The 22,592-nt window shown below is 40.6% G+C and overlaps 1 protein-coding gene across 3 annotated transcripts in view; it reads left to right on the top strand.

The window, feature by feature from the left end:
* The window catches only part of NSMF (NMDA receptor synaptonuclear signaling and neuronal migration factor), an 84,729-nt gene that overhangs the window by 29,962 nt on the left and 32,175 nt on the right, over nucleotides 1-22,592 (top strand). For 2 of the 3 annotated variants that reach the window (XM_075324457.1, XM_075324456.1), the window contains exons 5-7: nucleotides 17,278-17,330; nucleotides 20,899-20,988; nucleotides 21,114-21,238. In XM_075324457.1, coding sequence (XP_075180572.1) covers nucleotides 17,278-17,330; nucleotides 20,899-20,988; nucleotides 21,114-21,238 — 268 coding nt within the window. Of the gene's footprint in view, nucleotides 1-12,352; nucleotides 12,422-17,277; nucleotides 17,331-20,898; nucleotides 20,989-21,113; nucleotides 21,239-22,592 lie in introns of all 3 variants that reach the window. The other variant, XM_075324458.1, reaches the window with a different exon arrangement.

The following is a 22,592-nucleotide window of genomic DNA, read 5'->3' as shown; positions in this document are numbered from 1 at the left end:
ATAGTAGTTATATTCTTGTATATAGGGGGCAGTATTATAGTAGTTATATTCTTGTACATAGGGGCAGTATTATAATAGTTATATTCTTGTACATAGGGGGCAGTATTATAGTAGTTATATTCCTGTACATAGGGGGCAGTATTATAGTAGTTATATTCCTGTACATAGGGAGCAGTATTATAGTAGTTATATTCTTGTACATAGGGGGCAGTATTATAGTAGTTATATTCTTGTACATAGGGGCAGTATTATAGTAGTTATATTCTTGTACATAGGGGCAGTATTATAGTAGTTATATTCTTGTACATAGGGGGCAGTATTATAGTAGTTATATTCTTGTACATAGAGGCAGTATTATAGTAGTCATATTCTTGTACATAGGGGCAGTATTATAGTAGTTATATTCTTGTATATAGGGGCAGTATTATAGTAGTTATATTCTTGTATATAGGGGGCAGTATTATACTAGTTATATTCTTGTACATAGGGGCAGTATTATAATAGTTATATTCTTGTACATAGGGGGCAGTATTATAGTAGTTATATTCCTGTACATAGGGGGCAGTATTATAGTAGTTATATTCCTGTACATAGGGAGCAGTATTATAGTAGTTATATTCTTGTACATAGGGGGCAGTATTATAGTAGTTATATTCTTGTACATAGGGGCAGTATTATAGTAGTTATATTCTTGTACATAGGGGCAGTATTATAGTAGTTATATTCTTGTACATAGGGGCAGTATTATAGTAGTTATATTCTTGTACATAGGGGGCAGTATTATAGTAGTTATATTCTTGTATATAGGGGGCAGTATTATAGTAGTTATATTCTTGTATATAGGGGGCAGTATTATAGTAGTTATATTCTTGTACATGGGGGCAGTATTATAGCAGTTATATTCTTGTATATAGGGGGCAGTATTATAGTAGTCATATTCTTGTACATAGGGGCAGTATTATACTAGTTATATTCTTGTATATAGAGGACAGTATTATAGTAGCTATATTCTTGTACATAGGGCAGTATTATAGTAATTACATTCTTGCACATAGGAGCAGTATTATAGCAGTTATAGTCTTGTACATAGGGGCAGTATTATAGTAGTTATATTCTTGTATATAGAGGGCAGTATTATAGTAGCTATATTCTTGTAAATAGGGCAGTATTATAGTAGTTACATTCTTGTACATAGGGGCAGTATTATAGTAGCTATATTCTTGTAAATAGGGCAGTATTATAGTAGTTACATTCTTGTACATAGGGGCAGTATTATAGTAGTTATATTCCTGTACATAGGGGGCAGTATTATAGTAATTACATTCTTGCACATAGGAGCAGTATTATAGCAGTTATAGTCTTGTACATAGGGGGCAGTATTATAGTAGTTATATTCTTGTATATAGAGGGCAGTATTATAGTAGCTATATTCTTGTACATAGGGGCAGTATTATAGTAGTTATATTCTTGCACATAGGGGGCAGTGTTATAGTAGTTATATTCTTGTGCATAGGGGGCAGTATTATAGTAATTATATTCTGGTAGATAGGAGCAGTATTATAGTAGATATATTCTTGCACATAGGGGGCAGTATTATAGTAGTTATATTCTTGTACATAGGAGCAGTATTATAGTAGTTATATTCTTGTACATAGGGAGCAGTATTATAGTAGTTATATTCTTGTACATAGGGGGCAGTATTATAGTAATTACATTCTTGCACATAGGGAGCAGTATTATAGTAGTTATATTCCTGTACATAGGGGGCAGTATTATAGTAATTACATTCTTGCACATAGGAGCAGTATTATAGCAGTTATAGTCTTGTACATAGGGGCAGTATTATAGTAGTTATATTCTTGTATATAGAGGGCAGTATTATAGTAGCTATATTCTTGTACATAGGGGCAGGATTATAGTAGTTATATTCTTGTATATAGGGGCAGTATTATAGTAGTTATATTCTTGTACATAGGGGGCAGTATTATAGTAGTTATATTCTTGCACATAGGGGGCAGTATTATAGTAGTTATATTCTTGTGCATAGGGGGCAGTATTATAGTAATTATATTCTGGTAGATAGGAGCAGTATTATAGTAGATATATTCTTGCACATAGGGGGCAGTATTATAGTAGTTATATTCTTGTACATAGGAGCAGTATTATAGTAGATATATTCTTGCACATAGGGGGCAGTATTATAGTAGTTATATTCTTGTACATAGGGGGCAGTATTATAGTAGTTATATTCTTGTACATAGGGAGCAGTATTATAGTAGTTATATCCTTGTACATAGGGGCAGTATTATAATAGTTATATTCTTGTACATAGGGGGCAGTATTATAGTAGTTATATTCCTGTACATAGGGGGCAGTATTATAGTAGTTATATTCTTGTACATAGGGAGCAATATTATAGTAGTTATATTCTTGTACATAGGGAGCAGTATTATAGTAGTTATATCCTTGTACATAGGGGCAGTATTATAATAGTTATATTCTTGTACATAGGGGGCAGTATTATAGTAGTTATATTCTTGTACATAGGGGGCAGTATTATAGTAGTTATATTCTTGTACATAGGGGGCAGTATTATAGTAGTTATATTCTTGTATATAGGGGCAGTATTATAGTAGTTATAATCTTGTACATAGGAGCAGTATTATAGTAGTTATATTCTTGCACATAGGGGGCAGTGTTATAGTAGTTATATTCTTGTACATAGGAGCAGTATTATAGTAGTTATATTCTTGTATATAGGGGGCAGTATTATAGTAGTTATATTCTTGTATATAGGGGGCAGTATTATAGTAGTTATATTCTTGTACATAGGGGGCAGTATTATAGTAGTTATATTCTTGTACATAGGGGCAGGATTATAGTAGTTATATTCCTGTACATAGGGGGCAGTATTATAGTAGTTATATTCCTGTACATAGGGGGCAGTATTATAGTAGTTATATTCTTGTACATAAGGGGCAGTATTATAATAGTTATATTTTTGTACATAGGGGGCAGTATTATAGTAGTTATATTCCTGTACATAGGGGGCAGTATTATAGTAGTTATATTCTTGTACATAGGGGGCAGTATTATAGTAGTTATATTCTTGTACATAGGGGGCAGTATTATAGTAGTTATATTCTTGTACATAGGGGGCAGTATTATAGTAGTTATATTCTTGCACATAGGGGGCAGTATTATAGTAGTTATATTCTTGTGCATAGGGGGCAGTATTATAGTAATTATATTCTGGTAGATAGGAGCAGTATTATAGTAGATATATTCTTGCACATAGGGGGCAGTATTATAGTAGTTATATTCTTGTACATAGGAGCAGTATTATAGTAGATATATTCTTGCACATAGGGGGCAGTATTATAGTAGTTATATTCTTGTACATAGGGGGCAGTATTATAGTAGTTATATTCTTGTACATAAGGAGCAGTATTATAGTAGTTATATCCTTGTACATAGGGGCAGTATTATAATAGTTATATTCTTGTACATAGGGGGCAGTATTATAGTAGTTATATTCTTGTGCATAGGGGGCAGTATTATAGTAATTATATTCTGGTAGATAGGAGCAGTATTATAGTAGATATATTCTTGCACATAGGGGGCAGTATTATAGTAGTTATATTCTTGTACATAGGAGCAGTATTATAGTAGATATATTCTTGCACATAGGGGGCAGTATTATAGTAGTTATATTCTTGTACATAGGGGGCAGTATTATAGTAGTTATATTCTTGTACATAGGGAGCAGTATTATAGTAGTTATATCCTTGTACATAGGGGCAGTATTATAATAGTTATATTTTTGTACATAGGGGGCAGTATTATAGTAGTTATATTCCTGTACATAGGGGGCAGTATTATAGTAGTTATATTCTTGTACATAGGGAGCAATATTATAGTAGTTATATTCTTGTACATAGGGAGCAGTATTATAGTAGTTATATCCTTGTACATAGGGGCAGTATTATAATAGTTATATTCTTGTACATAGGGGGCAGTATTATAGTAGTTATATTCTTGTACATAGGGGGCAGTATTATAGTAGTTATATTCTTGTACATAGGGGGCAGTATTATAGTAGTTATATTCTTGTATATAGGGGCAGTATTATAGTAGTTATAATCTTGTACATAGGAGCAGTATTATAGTAAATATATTCTTGCACATAGGGGGCAGTGTTATAGTAGTTATATTCTTGTACATAGGAGCAGTATTATAGTAGTTATATTCTTGTATATAGGGGGCAGTATTATAGTAGTTATATTCTTGTATATAGGGGGCAGTATTATAGTAGTTATATTCTTGTACATAGGGGGCAGTATTATAGTAGTTATATTCTTGTACATAGGGGCAGGATTATAGTAGTTATATTCCTGTACATAGGGGGCAGTATTATAGTAGTTATATTCCTGTACATAGGGGGCAGTATTATAGTAGTTATATTCCTGTACATAGGGAGCAGTATTATAGTAGTTATATTCTTGTACATAGGGGGCAGTATTATAGTAGTTATATTCCTGTACATAGGGGGCAGTATTATAGTAGTTATATTCTTGTACATAGGGGGCAGTATTATAGTAGTTATATCCTTGTACATAGGGGCAGTATTATAATAGTTATATTCTTGTACATAAGGGGCAGTATTATAATAGTTATATTCTTGTACATAGGGGGCAGTATTATAGTAGTTATATTCTTGTACATAGGGGGCAGTATTATAGTAGTTATATTCTTGTATATAGGGGCAGTATTATAGTAGTTATAATCTTGTACATAGGAGCAGTATTATAGTAAATATATTCTTGCACATAGGGGGCAGTGTTATAGTAGTTATATTCTTGTACATAGGAGCAGTATTATAGTAGTTATATTCTTGTATATAGGGGGCAGTATTATAGTAGTTATATTCTTGTATATAGGGGGCAGTATTATAGTAGTTATATTCTTGTACATAGGGGGCAGTATTATAGTAGTTATATTCTTGTACATAGGGGCAGGATTATAGTAGTTATATTCCTGTACATAGGGGGCAGTATTATAGTAGTTATATTCCTGTACATAGGGGGCAGTATTATAGTAGTTATATTCCTGTACATAGGGAGCAGTATTATAGTAGTTATATTCTTGTACATAGGGGGCAGTATTATAGTAGTTATATTCCTGTACATAGGGGGCAGTATTATAGTAGTTATATTCTTGTACATAGGGGGCAGTATTATAGTAGTTATATCCTTGTACATAGGGGCAGTATTATAATAGTTATATTCTTGTACATAAGGGGCAGTATTATAATAGTTATATTTTTGTACATAGGGGGCAGTATTATAGTAGTTATATTCCTGTACATAGGGGGCAGTATTATAGTAGTTATATTCTTGTACATAGGGGGCAGTATTATAGTAGTTATATTCTTGTACATAGGGGGCAGTATTATAGTAGTTATATTCTTGTACATAGGGGGCAGTATTATAGTAGTTATATTCTTGTATATAGGGGCAGTATTATAGTAGTTATATTCTTGTACATAGGGGGCAGTATTATAGTAGTTATATTCTTATACATAGGAGCAGTATTATAGTAGTTATATTCTTGTACATAGGGAGCAGTATTATAGTAGTTATATTCTTGTACATAGGGGGCAGTATTATAGTAGTTATATTCCTGTACATAGGGGCAGTATTATAGTAGTTACATTCTTGTACATAGGGAGCAGTATTATAGTAGTTATATTCTTGTACATAGGGGGCAGTATTATAGTAGTTATATTCTTGTACATAGGGGGCAGTATTATAGTAGTTATATTCTTGTATATAGGGGCAGTATTATAGTAGTTATAATCTTGTACATAGGAGCAGTATTATAGTAGTTATAATCTTGTACATAGGGGGCAGTATTATAGTAGTTATATTCTTGTATATAGGGGCAGTATTATAGTAGTTATATTCTTGTACATAGGGGGCAGTATTATAGTAGTTATATTCTTGCACATAGGGGGCAGTATTATAGTAGTTATATTCTTGTGCATAGGGGGCAGTATTATAGTAATTATATTCTGGTAGATAGGAGCAGTATTATAGTAGATATATTCTTGCACATAGGGGGCAGTATTATAGTAGTTATATTCTTGTACATAGGAGCAGTATTATAGTAGATATATTCTTGCACATAGGGGGCAGTATTATAGTAGTTATATTCTTGTACATAGGGGGCAGTATTATAGTAGTTATATTCTTGTACATAAGGAGCAGTATTATAGTAGTTATATCCTTGTACATAGGGGCAGTATTATAATAGTTATATTCTTGTACATAGGGGGCAGTATTATAGTAGTTATATTCCTGTACATAGGGGGCAGTATTATAGTAGTTATATTCTTGTACATAGGGAGCAATATTATAGTAGTTATATTCTTGTACATAGGGAGCAGTATTATAGTAGTTATATCCTTGTACATAGGGGCAGTATTATAATAGTTATATTCTTGTACATAGGGGGCAGTATTATAGTAGTTATATTCTTGTACATAGGGGGCAGTATTATAGTAGTTATATTCTTGTACATAGGGGGCAGTATTATAGTAGTTATATTCTTGTATATAGGGGCAGTATTATAGTAGTTATAATCTTGTACATAGGAGCAGTATTATAGTAGTTATATTCTTGTATATAGGGGCAGTATTATAGTAGTTATATTCTTGTACATAGGGGGCAGTATTATAGTAGTTATATTCTTGTGCATAGGGGGCAGTATTATAGTAATTATATTCTGGTAGATAGGAGCAGTATTATAGTAGTTATATTCTTGCACATAGGGGGCAGTATTATAGTAGTTATATTCTTGTACATAGGGGGCAGTATTATAGTAGTTATATTCTTGTACATAGGGGGCAGTATTATAGTAGTTATATTCTTGTATATAGGGGCAGTATTATAGTAGTTATAGTAGTTATATTCTTGTACATAGGGGGCAGTATTATAGTAGTTATATTCTTATACATAGGAGCAGTATTATAGTAGTTATATTCTTGTACATAGGGAGCAGTATTATAGTAGTTATATTCTTGTACATAGGGGGCAGTATTATAGTAGTTATATTCTTATACATAGGGGCAGTATTATAGTAGTTATATTCTTGTACATAGGGAGCAGTATTATAGTAGTTATATTCTTGTACATAGGGGCAGTATTATAGTAGTTATATTCTTATACATAGGGGCAGTATTATAGTAGTTATATTCCTGTACATAGGGGCAGTATTATAGTAGTTACATTCTTGTACATAGGGAGCAGTATTATAGTAGTTATATTCTTGTACATAGGGGGCAGTATTATAGTAGTTATATTCTTGTACATAGGGGGCAGTATTATAGTAGTTATATTCTTGTATATAGGGGCAGTATTATAGTAGTTATAATCTTGTACATAGGAGCAGTATTATAGTAGTTATAATCTTGTACATAGGGGGCAGTATTATAGTAGTTATATTCTTGTATATAGGGGCAGTATTATAGTAGTTATATTCTTGTACATAGGGGGCAGTATTATAGTAGTTATATTCTTGCACATAGGGGGCAGTATTATAGTAGTTATATTCTTGTGCATAGGGGGCAGTATTATAGTAATTATATTCTGGTAGATAGGAGCAGTATTATAGTAGATATATTCTTGCACATAGGGGGCAGTATTATAGTAGTTATATTCTTGTACATAGGAGCAGTATTATAGTAGATATATTCTTGCACATAGGGGGCAGTATTATAGTAGTTATATTCTTGTACATAGGGGGCAGTATTATAGTAGTTATATTCTTGTACATAGGGAGCAGTATTATAGTAGTTATATCCTTGTACATAGGGGCAGTATTATAGTAGCTATATTCTTGTAAATAGGGCAGTATTATAGTAGTTACATTCTTGTACATAGGGGCAGTATTATAGTAGTTATATTCCTGTACATAGGGGGCAGTATTATAGTAATTACATTCTTGCACATAGGAGCAGTATTATAGTAGTTATATTCTTGTACATAGGGAGCAGTATTATAGTAGTTATATCCTTGTACATAGGGGCAGTATTATAATAGTTATATTCTTGTACATAGGGGGCAGTATTATAGTAGTTATATTCCTGTACATAGGGGGCAGTATTATAGTAGTTATATTCTTGTACATAGGGAGCAATATTATAGTAGTTATATTCTTGTACATAGGGAGCAGTATTATAGTAGTTATATCCTTGTACATAGGGGCAGTATTATAATAGTTATATTCTTGTACATAGGGGGCAGTATTATAGTAGTTATATTCCTGTACATAGGGGGCAGTATTATAGTAGTTATATTCTTGTACATAGGGGGCAGTATTATAGTAGTTATATTCTTGTACATAGGGGGCAGTATTATAGTAGTTATATTCTTGTACATAGGGGGCAGTATTATAGTAGTTATATTCTTGTACATAGGGGGCAGTATTATAGTAGTTATATTCTTGTATATAGGGGCAGTATTATAGTAGTTATAATCTTGTACATAGGAGCAGTATTATAGTAGTTATATTCTTGTATATAGGGGCAGTATTATAGTAGTTATATTCTTGTACATAGGGGGCAGTATTATAGTAGTTATATTCTTGCACATAGGGGGCAGTATTATAGTAGTTATATTCTTGTGCATAGGGGGCAGTATTATAGTAATTATATTCTGGTAGATAGGAGCAGTATTATAGTAGTTATATTCTTGCACATAGGGGGCAGTATTATAGTAGTTATATTCTTGTACATAGGAGCAGTATTATAGTAGTTATATTCTTGTACATAGGGAGCAGTATTATAGTAGTTATATTCTTGTACATAGGGGGCAGTATTATAGTAGTTATATTCTTGTACATAGGGGGCAGTATTATAGTAGTTATATTCTTGTACATAGGGGGTAGTATTATAGTAGTTATATTCTTGTATATAGGGGCAGTATTATAGTAGTTATATTCTTGTACATAGGGGGCAGTATTATAGTAGTTATATTCTTGCACATAGGGGGCAGTATTATAGTAGTTATATTCTTGTACATAGGGGGCAGTATTATAGTAATTATATTCTGGTAGATAGGAGCAGTATTATAGTAGATATATTCTTGCACATAGGGGGCAGTATTATAGTAGTTATATTCTTGTACATAGGAGCAGTATTATAGTAGTTATATTCTTGTACATAGGGAGCAGTATTATAGTAGTTATATTCTTGTACATAGGGGGCAGTATTATAGTAGTTATATTCTTGTATATAGGGGGTAGTATTATAGTAGTTATATTCTTGTACATAGGGGGCAGTATTATAGTAGTTATATTCTTGTATATAGGGGCAGTATTATAGTAGTTATATTCTTGTACATAGGGGGCAGTATTATAGTAGTTATATTCTTGTACATAGGAGCAGTATTATAGTAGTTATATTCTTGTACATAGGGGGCAGTATTATAGTAGTTATATTCTTGTACATAGGGGGCAGTATTATAGTAGTTATATTCTTGTATATAGGGGCAGTATTATAGTAGTTATATTCTTGTACATAGGGGGCAGTATTATAGTAGTTATATTCTTGCACATAGGGGGCAGTATTATAGTAGTTATATTCTTGTACATAGGGGGCAGTATTATAGTAATTATATTCTGGTAGATAGGAGCAGTATTATAGTAGATATATTCTTGCACATAGGGGGCAGTATTATAGTAGTTATATTCTTGTACATAGGGGCAGTATTATAATAGTTATATTCTTGTACATAGGGGGCAGTATTATAGTAGTTATATTCTTGTATATAGGGGCAGTATTATAGTAGTTATATTCTTGTACATAGGGGGCAGTATTATAGTAGTTATATTCTTGCACATAGGGGGCAGTATTATAGTAGTTATATTCTTGTGCATAGGGGGCAGTATTATAGTAATTATATTCTGGTAGATAGGAGCAGTATTATAGTAGTTATATTCTTGCACATAGGGGGCAGTATTATAGTAGTTATATTCTTGTACATAGGAGCAGTATTATAGTAGTTATATTCTTGTACATAGGGAGCAGTATTATAGTAGTTATATTCTTGTACATAGGGGGCAGTATTATAGTAGTTATATTCTTGTACATAGGGGGCAGTATTATAGTAGTTATATTCTTGTACATAGGGGGTAGTATTATAGTAGTTATATTCTTGTATATAGGGGCAGTATTATAGTAGTTATATTCTTGTACATAGGGGGCAGTATTATAGTAGTTATATTCTTGCACATAGGGGGCAGTATTATAGTAGTTATATTCTTGTACATAGGGGGCAGTATTATAGTAATTATATTCTGGTAGATAGGAGCAGTATTATAGTAGATATATTCTTGCACATAGGGGGCAGTATTATAGTAGTTATATTCTTGTACATAGGAGCAGTATTATAGTAGTTATATTCTTGTACATAGGGAGCAGTATTATAGTAGTTATATTCTTGTACATAGGGGGCAGTATTATAGTAGTTATATTCTTGTATATAGGGGGTAGTATTATAGTAGTTATATTCTTGTACATAGGGGGCAGTATTATAGTAGTTATATTCTTGTATATAGGGGCAGTATTATAGTAGTTATATTCTTGTACATAGGGGGCAGTATTATAGTAGTTATATTCTTGTACATAGGAGCAGTATTATAGTAGTTATATTCTTGTACATAGGGGGCAGTATTATAGTAGTTATATTCTTGTACATAGGGGGTAGTATTATAGTAGTTATATTTTTGTACATAGGGGGCAGTATTATAGTAGTTATATTCTTGTATATAGGGGCAGTATTATAGTAGTTATATTCTTGTACATAGGGGGCAGTATTATAGTAGTTATATTCTTGTACATAGGGGGCAGTATTATAGTAGTTATATTCTTGTACATAGGGGGCAGTATTATAGTAGTTATATTCTTGTATATAGGGGCAGTATTATAGTAGTTATAATCTTGTACATAGGAGCAGTATTATAGTAGTTATATTCTTGTATATAGGGGCAGTATTATAGTAGTTATATTCTTGTACATAGGGGGCAGTATTATAGTAGTTATATTCTTGCACATAGGGGGCAGTATTATAGTAGTTATATTCTTGTACATAGGGGGCAGTATTATAGTAATTATATTCTGGTAGATAGGAGCAGTATTATAGTAGATATATTCTTGCACATAGGGGGCAGTATTATAGTAGTTATATTCTTGTACATAGGAGCAGTATTATAGTAGTTATATTCTTGTACATAGGGAGCAGTATTATAGTAGTTATATTCTTGTACATAGGGGGCAGTATTATAGTAGTTATATTCTTGTATATAGGGGGTAGTATTATAGTAGTTATATTCTTGTACATAGGGGGCAGTATTATAGTAGTTATATTCTTGTATATAGGGGAGTATTATAGTAGTTATATTCTTGTACATAGGGGGCAGTATTATAGTAGTTATATTCTTGTACATAGGGGGCGGTATTATAGTAGTTATACTCTTGTATATAGGAGGCAGTATTATAGTAGTTATATTCTTGTATATAGGGGCAGTATTATAGTAGTTATATTCTTGTATATAGGGGGCAGTATTATAGTACTTATATTCTTGTACATAGGAGCAGTATTATAGTTATATTCTTGTATATAGGGGCAGTATTATAGTAGTTATATTCTTGTACATAGGGGGCAGTATTATAGTAGTTATATTCTTGTACATAGGGGGCGGTATTATAGTAGTTATACTCTTGTATATAGGAGGCAGTATTATAGTAGTTATATTCTTGCACATAAGCAGTATATATTAGTGGTTACTAATTTCTTGTCCTATTCTAGTGAATCTGGATCACTACAGTATTGAGAATCCAGCGTCGTACTTGGGAATCACAAGTGCAGAAATAACCGGTCATGGCCCCAGGACACACAAGAGAAAGCTTTCATTAGGCTTTTGCAGTATACACAAGACATAATGGCATAACGCAGGATAGGAATACACACAAGCTCGCTGTCGTTATAGGGGGATATTGAGGTCTGAGTTTGGGGACATTTTTTAACCCTTACAGATATTTAGGTGATTTAGTACAGCTCAGAAGCATCTCACTGTGTATACAGACGGTCCCCTTGGATTTTGGTCTGGCTGTGATCCCAGGTCTATGTTGTCTCCATCCCTCCGCCTGTCTGTGGTCAGAAGCATTGCTTTTGCCTCTGTCCTGTCTGTTTTTGTGGTTTGTCACCTCACTCGGACATGGTGTGCTACTGTTTTGGCTTTTCCGTTTATTTTTGATGGGTTTAGTTATTGACATAAACCGGTTTCTCAGGGCCTTCCGGGGCTATGCCGAGAGGAAAAGACGGAAGCGAGAAAATGACTCTGCGGCTCTTATACAGAGGTAGGGTACGCTCGAGCAAGCATGCCGAAACCTTCCGGGTCTGTGCATACAGGTTCATCACATTAAGGAACAATGTGGATAAGGCTAGTTTCACACTTGCGTTGAACGGTAGCCATTACATTGCGTTGTGTGACGGATGCAACGGATGTGTTGCATATAGTGGCACAACGGATGCAATGGATCGTACAAAACAACGGAATCAGCCTTTTTTTTGTTTTATTTTTACACAGTTTCACCGGCGGCAGACTGTTGTGAACGATCAGCTGATCGCTCCCAGCAGCCGGCCGCCAGGTGATCAGCTGATCGCTCCCAGCAGCCGGCCGCAGGGTGATCAGCTGATCGCTCCCAGCACGGGGGGGGGGGGGGTAAACTGATCACTCCCAGCGCCGGGTGATCAGCTGATCGCTCCCAGCGCCGGGTCATCAGCTGATCGCTCCCAGCGCCGGGTCATCAGCTGATCGCTCCCAGCGCCGGGTCATCAGCTGATCGCTCCCAGCGCCGGGTCATCAGCTGATCGCTCCCAGCGCCGGGTCATCAGCTGATCGCTCCCAGCGCCGGGTCATCAGCTGATCGCTCCCAGCGCCGGGTCATCAGCTGATCGCTCCCAGCGCCGGGTGATCAGCTGATCGCTCCCAGCGCCGGGTCATCAGCTGATCGCTCCCAGCGCCGGGTCATCAGCTGATCGCTCCCAGCGCCGGGTCATCAGCTGATCGCTCCCAGCGCCGGGTCATCAGCTGATTGCTCCCAGCGCCGGGTCATCAGCTGATCGCTCCCAGCGCCGGGTCATCAGCTGATCGCTCCCAGCGCCGGGTCATCAGCTGATCGCTCGGCCGCTGAGAATGTGTGCGGGGGGCGCAGGGCCATGGCACTGAGGACAGCTGTGTGTGTGTGTGTGTGTGTGTATATATGTATACATGCGGAGTGGAGTGCGGGAGGGGACGGAGCCGAGTGGGGAAGTGTCGGGCTCCCTGCACACGTGGCCAGGGTAAATATCAGGTAAAGCACTTTGCGTGGTTACCCGATATTTACCTTGGTTACGGGTGCAGGGAGCCAGAGAGAGCATGCGCAGTGAAATCCTAAGGATTCCACTGCTCAAAAAAACATTACATGCTGCGTTCCTCCCGCTGGGGCGGAAGCAACGCAGCGTCGCCCAGCGGAAGCAACTCTGGTTCTTTTGGCACAATCCGTCATCCATACAAGTCTATGGGAAACATCGGAATCCGTTAACGGATTCCGCTGTTTTCCAAAAGGGCGGATTGTGACGAAAGGAAAACAACGCAAGTGTGAAAGTGCCCTAAGATTCATGTACCCGTATTCGCTTGACACTGAAAAGAAGCTGTACTCCAACTGCAAGTGCCCCCTGCTGGTGGAGTAGTGATATGACACTCGAGTGCATATAAACAATTGAAAGGTGCATTATACCTACTAAAATGCAGAAAAAAATGCACTATTGTTATTTTATGTTGTATGATAGAACTATTCCCCTGCCTGTCCTCCCTTTCCTTTCCATTATTATCTTCAGAGCCGTTTCCCCCGTAAACGCAGATTTGTCAAGTGCCTGCGCATTACAGAACCGGTTCATCTTCCTGTCATTGCTCTCAGTGTTTTCTAAGAGAGTGATCATGTGGAAAATCTCCCTGCTGTTTCCTTCAGAATAATAAGATGTAAATGCCTCCATTTAGGACACCCACGGAGCGGAGCCCTAATCACAGAGCTGCCATGTGTCAGTGTAGCAGAGCCTTCAACATGGCAGCTGCTTCATTCTGCGTCCTCCGTGACGAGGCGGCAAGTCGGGGCCTCGCTGCCGAGAGAATGAACGCGGAGCTTCATCTCTTACAGACCTGACAGTGGCGCGTCACTCCATGCTGGGACTTTTAGTCCCTAAAACAGATACCTCTTGGAGACGACCACCAAGAATTGCATTGACAAGTTCTCATCTCAAAGTAGAATGCTATAAAGGACAATACATAGTGGAACTGAATTCGGGGCTCGGAGTGACCCTATAATTCACAGTCCTGGATGCCGTTATCTTCCCCAGTCCCCAGTATAAGACATGGACACACTCAAGATATGGCGTCCAGTGAAAACGCTGAAAGGGAGAATAGACCCCCAGTAGCCATAGCTGTGGGGGATTACTGGTGACTACGACGGGGCTCAATGTGATCAGAAAAGGGAGACTATACCCCTAATGGCCACAGCACCCGGTGACCTTTGGTGACATCTACTCTGGTTTATGTGGGCTGTGTTACCCCTATTAGTCATAGCAGTGGGTGAGGAGTCCTACTGTTCTCAATGTCAGGGATCCACAGTGACTGTTACAGTCCTCACCGTAAGCTGGAAACCTAAAATATACCCCTACTAGTCATAGCAGTGGGAGATCTCTACTGACTCCAACTGTGTGTGAGTGTCACGCTAGGCACGGGGACGTACCAAGCAAGGAGCGTAAGGGGGGGACTGCTGCGTCTAGGGAGGGGGAGATGGTGACCCATGACCTACTGCTGGTCCCTCGCCACCCTACATAGGTTCCACACCTATGCGCCAAGCCGGATACCTGATCCTAGGTATCCCTACTGCCGGGCCCTGGGTTCCCTCACCATCCTACATAGGTTCCACACCTATGCGCCAAGCCGGATACCTGATCCTAGATATCCCTACTGCCGGGCCCTGGGTTCCCTCACCATCCTACATAGGTTCCACACCTATGCGCCAAGCCGGATACCTGATCCTAGGTATCTCTAGTGCTGGACCCTGGGGTCCCTCACCACCCTAGATAGGTTCCACACCTATGCGCCTAGCTGGATACCTGACCCTAGGTATCCCTACTGCTGGACCCTGGGGTCCCTCACCACCCTAGATAGGTTCCGCACCTATGCGCCTAGCTGGATACCTGACCCTAGGTATCCCTACTGCTGGGCCCTGGGGTCCCTCACCACCCTAGATAGGTTCCGCACCTATGCGCCTAGCTGGATACCTGACCCTAGGTATCCCTACTGCTGGGCCCTGGGGTTCCTCACCGCCCTAGATAGGTTCCGCACATATGCGCCGAGCCGGATACCTGACCGTAGGTATTTCTACTGCTGGACCCTAAATAGGGAACGGGTGGGATGAGCTCTTCGACAACCCCACTAAACACTATAGAAGACACAAGGAGGACACATGAGGGGAAAAAGCATGAACTACTTATCCACAGATGAAACAGGTAGAAGTTCAGCAAAGCTTCAGCCACGATACCACAGAGGAGTACAAGCCACCTGCTTCCAACCTAAGCTTGAATGAACTGAATAATATCACCAGTACCAGTCCAGGGAATTTGGGGTTTAAAAGGAATCTGTCACCAGTTTTTCGGCCTATAAGCTGCGGCCACCACCAGGCTCTTATATACAGTATTCTAACATGCTGTATATAAGAGCCCAGGCCGCTGTGTAGAACATAAAAAACACCATAATACTCACCTAGAAGGTCGCTGCGGTGCACAACAGTCAGATGGGTGCTGCCGTTCTCTAAGACCGGCGCCTCCTCTTTCGACCATCTTGGTCTTCCTCCTTCTGAAGCCTGTGTGCATGACGCGTCCTACGTCATACACACAGGCCAGTATTGAGTCCTGCGCAGGCGCACTTTGATCTGTCCTGAGCAAGGCAGATCAAAGTATTGTAGTGCGCCTGTGCGAGACCGGCGAGTGTGTATGACGTAGCCGCGTCATGCACACAAGCTTCAGAAGGAGGACGAAGATGGCCGAAAGAGGAGGCGCTGGCAACGGACAACGGAGATGCCCATATGGCCCAACTCCACCGTAGCGCGACCGTTAGGTGAGTATTATAAAGTGGGGTTTTTTTATGTTCTACACAGCGGCCTGGGCTCTTATATAAAGCATGTTAGAATGCTGTATAGAAGAGCCCACTGGTGGTGGCCGCAGCTTATAGGCCGAAAAACTGGTGACAGGTTCCCTTTAAGCACAAAGATAATACTGATAATCAGCAGCTGGATGGAAGAAGAGCTTCTGCTGGGTCCTAAATGGGGAGAGATGGAAAGCTACCTACTACATTGAATACTAACAGCAGGAACAATAGAAAGTCAGGGAGGATTTTCCTCAGCCAAACACTGTGACCTTCTATTGCCAGAAACCACATGACCACCTGTGACAATGAGCTGGAGAAGAAGAACATACCCCTACTGATCATAGCAGTGATGACTTCTGCTATACTTAGTGTGAGATCATCACTCTATCCTGAATGTTAGTTTTGTTTATTCCCCTTAATAAATGACTGGTCAGGAATCTAATACGCTCACCTGGTATAAGACATTGTATCCTCCAGGACTCCATGGCACTGAGTGGTTCTCTATCTACATACACATGGATGGATTATACAGCTGGCCTGCATTGGACGCCGCCAGACCAAAATTTAATAGGGGACTATATGAAAAATTCGGACACAACATAAACTACAGATTTAAAACAACTTTCAAGGCCAAACTAAGACACAGAATTAAGCCTAGTTTAGAGGCAGAGGTTGCAGCACGAGGACTTGATTGTCTTTGACGTTCTCTGATTCTTAGATAAGTTCCCCCCTTTAAGAGCCCGGGGCGCTTCTTTACATTGAACCAATGCCCTAATCTACCGGCTGTAGATATTAATGGGTGCTGACGCTTCCACTATACAATTGTTAAAAGCACCGGCGTTTGCAGAGCTCTGGGACAGAACGTTTTTGTGATCTCTGCTCTTCTGAAGCTTTGCGCTCGTCTTCCGGCCTTTAATCGAGCCCCCGCAGCGAGGAGCAGCTTAATAAACTAATTTCGTCCGCGCTATCCAGACTCATTTTATTTCTTGCTTAGGTTTTTCTTCTGTTCTTGTCCCGCAGGAATTTCCGCAAACACTTACGGATGGTGGGAAGCCGGAGGATGAAGGCTCAAAGTAAGAACCTGGCCTGAATGTTGAGTGAGATTGCCCTCCGATGGGTCCTTTAGGTGTATTTATGGATTTTCATTTAGGAATTCCCACTTGTTCATCAGCGTAGACTAAACGCATTTGCTGGAAACGTAAGCAACTCATATTCGTGAGGTCGGCTAGATTTCCAGCTGACCCCTTATTTTAGTCACGAGCGACAGGAACGCTTCTAGTGCCAATGCCAAATATACCCATGGGCTTCAAATTACCCTAGAAAAGCCAAACAAGCCACTTTCGGCCTCAGCTGGGCTGATATCCCTTTTTTTGTGAAGCATGGAAGGTTTCCAGAGAGAAAAGTATAAAAACTGCGCCGGATGTGTTTTTATAATGAAAGCCTATGAGTAGAGTTGAGCGGATCGGCCATAATCCGTGTCCAACGGATCTGGATCGGGTTGCCGCCGAAGTCCGGATCCGATCCGGAATCCACGCCTATGTAAATCAATGGGGAGTCGGATCCGGGGAGAGAGAGAGAGAGTGAGTGAGGGAGAGTGAGAGAGAGTGAGGGAGAGTGAGAGAGAGTATGAGAGAGAGTGAGAGAGAGAGTATGAGAGAGAGTGAGAGAGAGAGTGAGAGAGAGAGTATGAGAGAGAGTGAGAGAGAATGAGAGAGAGAGAGAGTGTGAGAGAGAGAATGAGAGTGAGAGAGAGTGAGAGTGAGTGAGAGAGAGAGAGAAAGAGAGAGAGAATAAGAGAGAGAGAATGAGAGAGAGAGAGAATGAGAGAGCGAGAATGAGAGAGAGAGAGAGAATGAGAGAGAATGAGAGAGAATGAGAGAGAGAGAATGAGAGAGAGAATGAGAGAGAGAATGAGAGAGAGAATGAGAGAGAGAGAGAGAGAGAAAGAGAGAGAGAAAGAGAGAGAGAGAATGAGAGAGAGAGAGAATGAGAGAGAGAGAGAATGAGAGAGAGAGAGAGAGAGAGAATGAGAGAGAGAATGAGAGAGAGAGAGAATGAGAGAGAGAGAGAGAATGAGAGAATGAGAGAGAGAGAATGAGAGAGAGAGAGAGAATGAGAGAGAGAGAGAATGAGAGAATGAGAGAGAGAGAGAGAATGAGAGAGAGAGAGAGAGGGAGAGAGAGTGTGAGAGAGTGTGAGTGAGAGAGAAAGAGAGAGAATGAGAGAGAGAGAGAATGAGAGAGAGAAAGGCCTCCAAGATAGCCTGGCAGTGCTGGAAACATTCAGCACCACATGGGCGCTTCCCATCAACCAAAAGAAGACCAAAGTCATGGTGTTTCAGAAGAGGAACCAGAACAAAATAAACACTCCCTCCTTCACATTAAATGGCTCCACGCTGGAGAAAACCAGCAGCTATACCTACCTCGGTCTGGAGCTAAGCAATAACGGGAGCCTCAAGCAAGCAGCAGAAGCCCTGAAAGGAAAAGCATGCAGAACCTTCTATGCCATCAGAAGACAACTGTACCACCTCAAACCACCTGTGAGAGTCTGGCTCAAGATATTTGACAGCGTCATCACCCCTATACTGCTATATGGCAGCGAGGTGTGGGGCCCAGTGACCTACCCAGACCACACAAAGTGGGATTCCAGCCCTACCGAAGTCTTCCACATGGAGTTCTGTAAATATCTCCTCCAAGTCCATCGCAGCACCTCAAACATAGCCTGTCGGGCAGAGCTGGGCCGATTCCCCTTATGGTTCACTATACACAAGAGGGCGCTATCACACCAGGCACACATACAGAACAGCAACCCCAGCTCCTACCATCATAAAGCCCTGCTGAGCCGGAGCCCAGAGCAAGCCAAGAACTGCGGCAACCAAAGTCAGCAACACACCCTGACAAAAGCCCAAATAAAAGAGATCTCAGAGAGCCGCAAGATGCAATACATAGAGGACTGGAAGAGTGAATTAGAGAACTCCCAGAAACTCACCATCTACCGGTCACTGCGGAGGGACTACACTCTGGCCCCATATCTGGAAAGGCTACGCCACCCCAAAGACAGGCAGACCCTGAGTCTGTACAGACTGAGTGCCCACAGCCTAGAGGTGGAAACAGGGCGGCACCGACAGACATACAAGCCGCGGGAGAACAGACTGTGCCACCACTGCCAGCAGGGGGCTCTGGAGGACGAGACGCATTTCCTACTGCACTGTGACAAATACTCAGCAGTGAGGGGCTCCCACTTCCAGAAATTTACCACCCATAGCCCGGGCTTTCCATCCATGGATGAGGACATGAAACTCCGCAACCTACTGGGGGAAGAGGAATCAATGGTGGAGATCGCCGCCCAATATGTCACCACATGTCATAAGCTGAGGGGAACCTAAGACCCCTAAATGGACTGTCAGAGCCCAAATTGTGCCTCCCAACTCCCCATAACCCTGATCCCCTCCCACCACACTTACTGTATTTCTCTTGCTTTGGCAACACTAACTGCATTTTGGTCCTGCCAATAAAGCATATTTGAATTTGAATTTGAATTTGAATTTGAATTTGAATGAGAGAGAGAGAATGAGAGAGAGAGAATCAGAGAGAGAGAATGAGAGAGAGAGAGAGAATGAGAGAATGAGAGAGAGAGAATGAGAGAGAGAATGAGAGAGAGAGAGAATGAGAGAGAGAGAATGAGAGAGAGAGAGAATGAGAGAGAGAGAGAATGAGAGAGAGAGAGAATGAGAGAGAGAGAATGAGAGAGAGAGAATGAGAGAGAGAGAGAATGAGAGAATGAGAGAGAGAGAATGAGAGAGAGAGAATGAGAGAGAGAATGAGAGAGAGAGAGAGAGAATGAGAGAATGAGAGAGAGAGAATGAGAGAGAGAGAGAGAGGGAGAGAGAGTGAGAGAGTGTGAGTGTGAGAGAGTGTGAGTGAGAGAGAGAGAGAATGAGAGTGAGAGAGAGAGAGAATGAGAGAGAGAGAGAATGAGAGAGAGAGAGAATGAGAGAGAGAGAGAATGAGAGAGAGAGAGAATGAGAGAGAGAGAGAGAGAATGAGAGAGAGAGAGTGAGAGAGAGAGAGTGTGAGAGAGTGTGAGAGAGAATGAGAGAGAGAGAGAATGAGAGAGAGAGAATGAGAGAGAGAATGAGAGAGAGAGAGAAAGAGAGAGAGAGAGGAGAGAGAGAGAGAATGAGAGTGAGAGAGAGTGAGAGTGTGAGAGTGAGAGGGGGAGAGAGTGAGAGAGAGAGAGTGTGAGAGAGTGTGAGAGAGAGAGAGAGTGAGAGAGAATGAGAGAGAATGAGAGAGAGAGAGAGAATGAGAGAGAGAGAATGAGAGAGAGAGAATGAGAGAGAGAGAGAGAGAGTGTGAGAGTGTGAGAGAGAGAGAGTGAGAGTGTGAGAGAGAGAGCACCCCGAATCCCGGGTACTGGTCGGACTCGGATCGGCTCCTCGAACCGTGCGGATCCGGATTTTGCAGATCCGGGTCTTCTCAACCCTACCTATGAGCAATGGATGCGACTTTGTGCCTAAATGGATCTCACTAGATTCATTGGCATCAGTGCCGTGCCAACGATATGTGAGATGGATCATTTGGGGATATTAGGATGATTTTGTATCATTTAGGTCATGTCTCCGCTGTGTTTGATTTTTAGCCTTCGCCGATCGCAGAGAAAGAAGCTTCAGCCGGTCCTGGAGCGACCCGACCCCAGTGAAAGCCGACTCCATTCACGACTCCAGAGAAAGTGAGTATCAGACAGATGTTAGCAGTGGGGTCTACTGTGAGGATCGAGATGAAACCTGGGGGCACAGAAGCATGGTGTCCCACAGCGCCTCCTCCACTGAGCAGTGCCATCTTATACCCCCCCAGGCCATGATTTGCAGGGCTCCTGCACCGCTCTGGACGAAGAATGTGAGGACCTGAACTGGGAGGCGGAAAGAGAAATGGAAGTCCTGTCCTGCGAAGGAGACGACTTTATTCCACCCAAGATCATGGTGAGGATTTCACTGAATCTCTAGTAACATTCATGTCCATGTAGATACTCTGGAATCTGATAGCGTGGAATATAATGAATCTGAGACAACGGTAGGGTAAATACTTTGTATAATAAACATACAGAGTAGAAACAGAGTATAACAGTTGCAACTACCAATTAAATGCAAGTGGAACCAGCACAAATAAATGAATGTCCAGAAATAATAGATGACCCGCATGAATGCGTGAAACTCTGGAAATAATATGCAGGAGTGCGACTGACATTAAAACGTGAATGTCCACAAGTAATATGCAGGAGTGCTCACCACACTATACGTGTATGTCCAGTATAAGGTGCAGGAGTGAATGTCCAGAATAGCAAGCAGGAGTGCGCACAGCAAATAAATGGTTATCAGTGTACCTCCCAGGGCTGACAAAGTCGTGCTCAAGTCCAGGACACAACCTGTACAGATTGAGTCCAGGATAAAGGTACACTGATCACAAACAGAATGAAAGTCCTTACAGATCAAGGAAGTCCAGCAGTGTGAAGCTCTTCTCCTACAGGCCTTAAAGGGAACCTGTCACCAGTTTTTTGCCCTATAAGCTGCGGCCACCACCACTGGGTTCTTATATACAGCATTCTAACATGCTGTATATATGAGCCCAGGCCACTGGGTATAACATAAAAAACACTTTATAGTACTCACCTAAAAGGGGTCACTCCGGTGTACAACAATCGGATGGGTGGCGCCGTTCTCCGAGACCGGCGCCTCCGCTTTCGGCCATCTTGGTCTTCCTTATTATGAAGCCGCGGTGCATGACGCGTCTACGTTATACACACGCGCCGACACTGAGGTCCTGCACAGGCGCACTACAATAATTTGATCTGCCATGAGCAGGGCAGATCAAAGTGCGCCTGCGCAGGACCTCAGTGCCGGCGTGTGTGCATGACGTAGACGCAGATAAATCTTCCGGTTTGAAGATGTACTTTTTTCCCCCAAAACTGGGGAAAAAAATGGTGGTGCGTCTTACAAACCGTATATGGCTTACCGGGGCAGCAGTGGTGGTGCATGGTCGGCAAAGCTCATGGGGTGTCATGGGGTGTCACAGCGGTGAGTGTCATTGATCTGTGGGCTCTTTGAATCTCCCCCAGTTGATGAGATCGACTTCAAGAAAATGGCAGCGGAGGCGGTACGTGGGCAGATAGGACTAGGCGGCCATTTTCTTGAAGTCCATCACATTGATCTGCGCACGCGCCGTGGCCATTTTCTTGAAGTCCATCTCGTCAACTGCGGGAGATTCAAAGCAGCCCGCCGGCAGATCAATGGCGCCCGTCACCGTGACACCCCACAAGTGTCTCCTAATCTGAACACC

The sequence above is a fragment of the Anomaloglossus baeobatrachus genome, chromosome 9 (genome assembly GCF_048569485.1).
Source record: "Anomaloglossus baeobatrachus isolate aAnoBae1 chromosome 9, aAnoBae1.hap1, whole genome shotgun sequence".
Classification (NCBI taxonomy): Eukaryota; Metazoa; Chordata; class Amphibia; order Anura; family Aromobatidae; genus Anomaloglossus; species Anomaloglossus baeobatrachus.
Note: the sequence above shows the minus strand (reverse complement) of the source record. Positions and strands in the feature narration are given on the sequence as shown.